General features: G+C 33.5%; 1 protein-coding gene across 5 annotated transcripts in view; it reads right to left on the bottom strand.

The window, feature by feature from the left end:
- The window catches only part of ZRANB3 (zinc finger RANBP2-type containing 3), a 262,163-nt gene that overhangs the window by 145,890 nt on the left and 107,329 nt on the right, over positions 1 to 8,944 (bottom strand). For all 5 annotated transcript variants that reach the window (XM_011354495.2, XM_023527494.1, XM_023527492.1 and 2 more), the window contains exons 4-6: positions 3,351 to 3,529; positions 2,073 to 2,304; positions 562 to 647 (exon numbers count right to left, since the gene is read on the bottom strand). In XM_011354495.2, coding sequence (XP_011352797.2) covers positions 562 to 647; positions 2,073 to 2,304; positions 3,351 to 3,529 — 497 coding nt within the window. The remainder of the gene's footprint in view (positions 1 to 561; positions 648 to 2,072; positions 2,305 to 3,350; positions 3,530 to 8,944) is intronic.

The following is an 8,944-nucleotide window of genomic DNA, read 5'->3' as shown; positions in this document are numbered from 1 at the left end:
AATGAATGAATGAATGAATGAATGAATAGGATGCCAATGTTCTCTCAGTAACTGATATGAAAGGATCTCCAAGACACAGTAGCTGAAGACAGCAAACCATAGAACAGTGTCTACAATACACAGGTACGAATGTAGAAATAAAATGACATACTATTATACATATATAATCATATGTGCTTTTCCATGCACAGAATATCTCCAGAGGGATATACAAGAAACTGCCAACACTGGTTACCTGGGAAGGGAAATGGTTGTCTGGACCACACAGGTGGAATGGGAACTTACCTGTCACTTTTCTACAATGTGCATGTTTATCTAGTCAGCAGAAATAAATCATTTCAAAATAAAATAAGTTGAAGGTAAAAAATTAAAGAAAAAGTGCCATTATCTACTTCTTTTATTTATTTAATATACAGGTCACCCACACAAGATGTTACTTAAAGAAATTATTCTAGAGTTACCACAAATTTGAAAAACAATGGAACAAAGAATGACTAATAAAGTTTAATGTTCACAGTAAATATATGCGGCTTAAAGCTGATAGAAAATAGTTTGTCATACCTGATATGTGCATTACAGTATCTTTTGGCATAGTCAGTCCATGTTCCAAATTTTTGTGGAAAGAGAGCTTCAATTTGCATGAAGAGCTGTAACAATACACGTGTTCTGAACATGTTGTAATATTTCCAAGTAAATTATTATTACTACGATGAATCCAGTTAATTAAACAGTAAAAAGTAAAAAAGGAAATCTACCTCTTTTTCCTCAAGGCTCTTCCACCCCTTCCCTCCACCCATTCCTGCTTTCCTATTCTTCAGGGATAACTGCCATCCTTTTTTTAAACATACATTTATATATTTTCTATGCCTATATACGCACATGTATATATTCTCTTTTATTTCACATAAATAGGATCATATTATACATACACGGCTAGAATTTTGTCCTCAAAAACATGTCTTAGACATCATTAAAGTACATATATATCTATTTTTACTTCATTTTAAAAATTATATAAGCAATATACTATAATAATACAGCATTGTTTAAAGGCTACATAGCAACCCATTTTCTTAGCTGTACCATAAAATATTTAAACAGTCTCCTATTAATGGATATATAGGCTGTTTTGAACTTTTATGCAATTACAAAAATTAATTACTTCATGTAAGTCTGTGTGTATGTGTGCCCATATATAAATATACGTAGGTGTAGGCATATGTACTACATCTACATCTATTAATCTGACAGATGTTACCATGTTGCACTGTAAAAAGACAGTCCCACTTGATATTCCCATCAATAGTATCATGAAATCTTTTCATCTTTCTAACTTTCATAATATTTCCTTTAATTCTCACAATAACCCTACAAGACAACAAGCCCATGTGTTTTTCTCTGACTTAGTTTTCATTAATAAGACAGGGCTCTCTTCACTGACACTTACAGACTCATAAGAGTTACATCCTTTATTTCTTCTTCCCAGCTCTTTAATCACTCCATATCCCACCAGCCTCTTAAAGTCGTAAATGCTAAATGGGGCATCAAAGAAATGCTTTATTCCTCCACTCTAAGTAGATAACCTATTTGGTCTGCACATAAGTTTCCACCTTCCCAAACATGGAACTTAAAATGAAAGAGGAACGGAAAGAGGTTATATAATATAGTATAAAAGATATAAAGACATATCTTTATAAACGATAATCAAGTTGATTCAACTCCAATCTTAAGGAGCTTATAATGTAAAATAGATTGGATAAAATGAAGATTAAGGCCATACAAGAACCATAAGGACACAAGTGGGGAGAATGTTACCAATCTGTACTAAATATGAAAACCTTATAATAAAGGTAAAAACAATTTTTTTAATAGTATAAACCTACAAGCATGGCTAAGGTTCACATGTACATAGATAAAAAATCATAGTAAAAGATACACTTACTCATTAACAGCTGTCTAGAAATTCTCAAAGTACTCTTCTGATATTTGAGGCAACTAATTTAAAACTTCAAAACAGGTAATTGATTCAATTTTCTATTTTTTTAAAGCCCAAAATATAAAGATTTTGATACCTCTTCGGGCCTTCCCAAAGCTGGAGTTCCTGTAAGAAGTATAGCTCTTTTGGCTTTCTGTACTATTGGCAATAAAATCTTGCTGCGAGTTGCATTTCTGGACTTCATGTAGTGTGATTCATCCACTATCACTACGTTAAAGTTCTGATTATTCAGTGCATCTACCAAAGCCTCTGCATCTGTCGTTAAAAGACCATAACCCAGAACTGTCACTTTGCTGATCGATATTCTCCTAGAAAAGAAAATCCATGCACTTTAAAAATATTTCAGTAACCAATGTATCATAAATAATACAATTCTTTGAGAATACAGAGAAGAGGAAAAATAAGAGATGGTGTCACTGCTGAAACCCAAATTTCTCTTAAGATTTTATAGTCTTCAAGTATAATAAACAAGAATCCCAAATTTAAAATTCGATTAATTGAATCCAAAATTTTGGTTAAATAGTCTTTGGAAGATCTTGACATCCAGCAAGCCATATTTTATTAGGATAAGAACATTACTTTCTGATCATATTTTCTTCCATGTAGCTAGGATCATGTATAAAGTGGATACTCAAATATTAGTTGACTATTTCCACAAACAGGATAGCAGTGTTTTTTAGGCAGGCGCTACTGGGATTTTGAGCAGGACAATACTTAGTACTGCAGGGCTGTCCAGTATCCTGCAGGGCATTTCACATTCCTGGACCCTTCCATTAAAGGCCAGCATAGTCAGTCACTCTGACAACAAAAACTGCCCCTGACCTGGGGCGATAAAGTGTGGGGAAAAGAGGAGGGGGTAGCACCTCATGCAGAGAAATACTGGGCTAAAATGATCTCTGATCTTTGAACTATCTCTATAATTCATACATCTATAATATTCTGATATTGGATAATGAAATTATTATACTGTAATGAAATTATTCACTTACATATTTTTCTCATGTACTATAAGATTGATGAGGGCAGGGATGTGTCTTATTCATTTTCGTATGTACAGTGCTATGCTCCCAATGAGTTTGTACGATTAAATAATTAGACAAATTTATCAACAATAAAACATGTCACTTCGCATTTTCTATATCATCAGTGAAAATAGAGGACCGAGCCAATCTTCTGCAGTTCCCTAACCCCTAAGAGAAAAAGCAGAGCTCCTAAATAGCCAGTATCAACACAACAATCATGTTTCCCTCCCCTCCCCCGCTTAATGACAACTGCATTTTAAGCCCTGGATAAATCCATTAGTATATACCAATGACTAGCTTTTTTTTCTTAAAGATTAAAAAGTTACTCTTACCCAACATCAGTTTTATTCTGAATAACATTGATTTCTTCTGGACCTAGCTCTGGGATCCATTTCTCTATTTCTTCCGTCCAAGGGTACCTCAGAGATGAAGGGACCACTATTAAAAGAGGCCATTCCTCCTTATAGAAGTAAGCGATGGCAATTGCCTGGATTGTCTTTCCTAGACCCATCTAAATTAAAAATAAATAGATAAATAGATAGATAAACAAAGGCTAAAATATTTTGAAAGAAAATATTTACTAAATATTTTATTTGAGTATTATTATTGAAATAATTTTCCAATGTAAAATTAATTGGATTACACAGTTAGATAAAAATCTCAAGATTATGATGACCTTCAGGTTCGTTAGGCAAATTACTTTATTTTCAAACCATTTGTGATTGGACACAGAGATAAAATGATCCCTAATGTTAAATGTTAGTTATACTAATTTCATATAACTAAATTTTATAAAGATGTATGTGACCATTTATAATTTCTCCTCTTAGAGAACACAAGAGTAAATGCCTTACCTTTACACTACAAAATCACATTTTTTTAAAGCTAGAATAAGCTCTAAATCATGCATATTTTACTAAAAAAGTAAGCACAGAGTGGTTAAATTATTAGTTTAACTTAACACTCAACTGGATGCAAAACTAATATGAGGGCCCAAGTCTGTGGAGTCTTCTCATTTGATTGTTTTTACACTTATATCATACTGCCCCATCTCTAAGCTGTACCTGTTTAAAAATTAGTTACTAAATGAATGTTTATAGAAGTTTTGTTCACAATAGACAGAAACTGGAGAGAACCCAAATGTGCTTCTAATGGGGCATGGATAAAAACTGCACTACATCCATACAATGGAACACTAAACAGCAATAAAAGGAACAGACTATTGCTATACACAATAACATGAACGAATCTCAAATGCATTTTGCTAAGTGAAAGAAGTCAGAATCAAAAGCTAGGTATTCTAAGATTCCAAAATTTTATGTCATTCTGGAAAAGGCAAAACAACAGGGACAGAAAGCACCTTGGGGTGGGGGTGAAGGGAGGACAGCAGCATAAGGAAACTTATGGGGCTGGCAGAGCTGTTCTATTATCTTGATTGTGTGGCAGTTACATGACTGTATGCATTTGTCAGAACTCATAGAATTGTACACTAAAAAAGGGTGAATTTACCTAAAAGCATGAATTATACCTCAATAATCCTGATTTTTAAAAGAAAAGTAGTTACAGTTGTGAATCATGTGAGAGAAAGACTAAAAAAGATAGGCCTTACTTACCAGTATATTCAAAGAGAAAAAAGATATAGAAACCTAAAACAATTTAAAATTAGTTTTAAATGCTGAAATTAAAGAAGAAAAGTGAAGAAGTTTTAGACTTTTAGCAAGTCTCCATTAAGAAAATCCTGTTTTGCCTATTTCTCCTTTTACTACTGTTATTTTTAGTAATCTTAAAATAATTCAAACAATTATATTTATATAAATCAAACTCAAAAAGTAAAGAGAAAGTTAGTGTGACTTGCTTAGAAAAACATTCTTTTGATTGGAATAATGACTGCCAAAAGGAAACATGATAAACGGAATGTAGGAAGTAATTTTTTTCTCATCTAGTACGCAGTAAGTACTCGGATATTATTTGAACTCATGAATATGTGACCAAATAAAGACCAAGGACTTTAAATTCTCTGGGGCAGGCAAGACCCAGAAACAGAAAAGGTGTCTGCAGTTTTAAAAAAAGGGGGAGGGAGATAACTGAAAAGCTTTCCATCCAAGAGCAGTGACATTAGTCATAATTTCGATGTTCTGAGGCACATAACACTGAAGTGCAGAGACAAAGCTAAGTCCGAAAGCTTTTATTTTTCAACAAAACTCAGCTGAAGATAAAAATTGTTTTCTACGTCGTATTTAAGAATAAAATTGAGGTTAGGCCAAGCAGTTCTTGGTGACAGGTTAAGGTAACTTAGAAATGGACACACATGCACACACACAGAGCTTACATATTTTATTATAAAATTAAATCATTTAACACCTTAATAGACTATATCTCTTTCCAAGGAATAGCGTACAACTCAAACTTTAGGTATAGCTCAAAGAGAAAAATTTTAAATACCTTGTAAAACCAAACCAAAGTGCAATTTTGCACCAATATATGGTCTAATGACTGGTATATTTCCCTATCTTCAAAGCCTTCCAATCTTCACAGCTGAGATCACTTACACGTCACTAGATGGGACTGACCTGGTTCCAAAGCAGCAGAAAATTAATAATGACAGATCTCTACTTGGCTGGGGTCATTAGTGTTGCTGCTCCCCCAACAACGACCATGAGTACAGTTCCAGGGACTGAGCTGTGGCCCTACTTTTTGTGTGTGGACCATACCACTAACTCTGTGTCAGAGTTGTGGGTCCCTGGTTGATTCCTGCCAAGTTTTAATAACACATTTTCTTAATTTTAATTTTTCTGGAAATAGGAGTCTCTTTTGCTTCCCTTACTTTCCAGGACATAGAATTCTTTCTCCGGGACTCAGATTCTATCCCTAGGTCCTTACCTTCGGCTTGTTGCTAAATTTACATGGTTACCCCAATCATGCGTCTACCTAGATTTTTGTGTATTTTACATGGTGTGACTAACAGTGTTCTGTGTTGGCTTGCCTGGCACCTACTTATGAATCACTTACCAAAATTTCCCAATATTATCTGCAACTGAGATCAGAGATGTAGGTCTTCATTAGGGAAATATAGAAATGGGACTTGAAACAATAGGTAGAAAAAAAGCCAGTTGAAAAAGAGAAGCTTTGGATTGAAGATAGGGGAAGAGAGAGAGGACAAGCCTACATATGTGTAAGAATAAGAACAATCCTGGTGCTCTGGGAAGCTAATTGAATTAGAAGTTTTGATATTTTTATTTTCTAGTTCCCTAATACTGTCTTCTTGTATCTAATTTGCTATTATATTAAACTCACTGAATGAGTTATTAATTCTAGATGTTATTTTTCATTTCTAAAATGTTCATCAGCATCTGTTTTAAACTACTTTTAGATTCTTTTTAATGGATTAAATTCTCTATTGGAAATTTTTATTTCTTTCTCTTTTTTTTGTCTACTTCTTCCTTGATTCTCTTGAATAAAATAATCAGTTATTTTAAAGTCCTTCTCTGATAACATCAATATCTTATCACCTATGGATTCTTTCTATTATTTACTTTTTCTTATGGTATTCAGTCTTTTGACCTGTATCTTCTTTTTCTGATTGGATTCTAGACATTGTGGATAAAAAGAATTATAGACTCCTTGGATGATGTTATCTTCCTCCAAGTGGGAATTAGGCTAAAAGACTTTTGGCAGGCAGATTGAGTACCAGCAAAGACCTCATTCCTTTTAAGACTTGGTTTTAGGCTTTTTTTAGAGCAGGTTTATTGCAGTTTTGCCCTTATTCCTACAGTATGGTCTTTAATATTAAGGGGTGTTCCTTTGAGGGGGTCACTATAGGCCTTGGCAGGAAGATAATACCAAGGAATCTTCCAACTCAGCAAGGCTCAATTCCAATCTCTGTCTCCTTAGCATCAGAATAGCACCGAAATCTTTGCTTAGTCCTTTATTCTCCCAAATCCAAATTTCTGCTAGGTTGCTTAGAGTCTCCTCCTGTGCATGTGCAGTTTAGAAGATGGCCAAGGACCTGAGGGCAATGTATATGCAGGTCTTTCTCTCAAGTTTCCTCCTCTCTGAGATTTTTCTCTGCATGTGCTGATGACAGAATACACAGTTTGGGAGCTTGACAGAGCAGCAGTCTCTGATTCAAACAGGTGTAAGCAGCCTGTTTCAACTATGTGGCTTATGGCTTTAAAAAGAAAAGGAATTGAACATTCAGTGATAGATGTAGGCAACTGAGGAAAAATGGAAAGTCAATTTTGTGAGCTATGAATGTACTACTTTATTAGGTTTGAGAAATTCTAAACATTTTCTCACTATTTCAGCTAGCTTACCAGGAACTAATGGAAAGATTCATATACAGAAGGAGATAATATGTTAATATAAGAATAAACAATGGAAGCAAAGAAAAGCAAAAAAAAAAAGAGTTCAGTAGAGTCTGATTCCATTTTTAATGTTTAAATGCTGAAAACTTTCAAGCCCCATCAGTTAACTTTACCCTTCTGCCCTAAGTTTTAGAAAACATGGGTGATAGATACTTCCTTTGGCACCAGAAGAAAATTCAACCACGCAAGCCCAGCCCAATGTTGAGAATCTTCATCCTAAACCCATCCTGTAAACCTGATAAAAAACCAAGCCAGTCTCCTTTCCTTGTTCTCTCAAGTCATTTTCATACTTTCTGCTCTCTTCAGAAAGCCTTATTATGTGAGAAACAAACTTTTTCATATCCTATTGACAAATGTGACATCATCATTCTTGACATCTGAACCAAATTTTGGGTGGAAGAGTCCATCCTGCCTCTTTAGGATGACCAAAACAAAAGGAAAGCCATTTCCCAATAGATATTAATAAGTAGGCATTGTGATCTATATAAACAGTTTTCCTTTGTCAGCTTGAGTGAAAAATCTCAGAATCTGATCAACTTAGAATCATTGAAAAAGAAGTTCTGAATCTGCATACCTGAAGATATTACCTTATGCTGGTTAGAGAATTAACCTAAAAAATAAGATTCTAATCAGTTTTTATCAGGTTGTCTTTCTTGTAACAACCCCAAACCTTCTATTTAGCATTTCTTTAGTTATGAGATTGTGTTCTAAATGACTAACAATGATATCTGGAAATTAGATATTTATCAACACAAAGTAAAGTATTCAGTTGCTAAGTTTCTTAGGTATTTATTTCTTAGGTATTTGAAGTTGATTGTTCCTCTTTGGGACACCATTCCATAGAAGATAAAGTTTAATGGTACAAACTCAAACAAAATATGATTCCAAGTTAGAAAATAAAAGTATATTAATATAATCTCATGTTCCCGTTAAGGAAAGAAACAATATGAAGCATAGGATAGCTGAGTTCTAGATACAATTTGTAAATAGGAAAATAACTTTGAGACTATTTTTTCCCTAGAAATAAACTTTTAAAGCATGTACGTAGATTGTAGTGTTTTGCAAAGAATTTTTAATGGCATAATATTCAATTATAAAAGCAATAACACACTTCAAGTAATTTAAGTAGACAGACATAGTACACTCAGTACGTTCAAAGGTCTTAGCTCTAACTACAGGAGAATTTGTTAAAGTGGAACTATTGAGTGTTTTATCACAATTAAGGCTAAATCACCTATTAAGAACCAAAGTCTTGACTCCATAATAGTACAACTGTCAGGGTACTACATAAGAAGAATTAAATAGAATACATTAACTTCAAGGGTATGTTTTATCAATGTTTTCAAAATAATAAATCAATATTTTACTTAGAAGGATAATTTTAGGTTTTCTTAATGTCTTATTCTATAAAATTATTAGGAGTAATTAAATGACAATGATCCTAATTGACACACATTTTGTTTCAATTTTTTATATATGATTGCTTTTATACAGCAACTGTATACAGAAACAGCCCGCTGACTGAGAATTTTTTGAAACTGAAAAATCTTTCCAGTTTTAAA

This window comes from Pteropus vampyrus, unplaced genomic scaffold (genome assembly GCF_000151845.1).
Source record: "Pteropus vampyrus isolate Shadow unplaced genomic scaffold, Pvam_2.0 Scaffold17, whole genome shotgun sequence".
In the NCBI taxonomy this organism is placed as follows: domain Eukaryota; kingdom Metazoa; phylum Chordata; class Mammalia; order Chiroptera; family Pteropodidae; genus Pteropus; species Pteropus vampyrus.
Note: the sequence above shows the minus strand (reverse complement) of the source record. Positions and strands in the feature narration are given on the sequence as shown.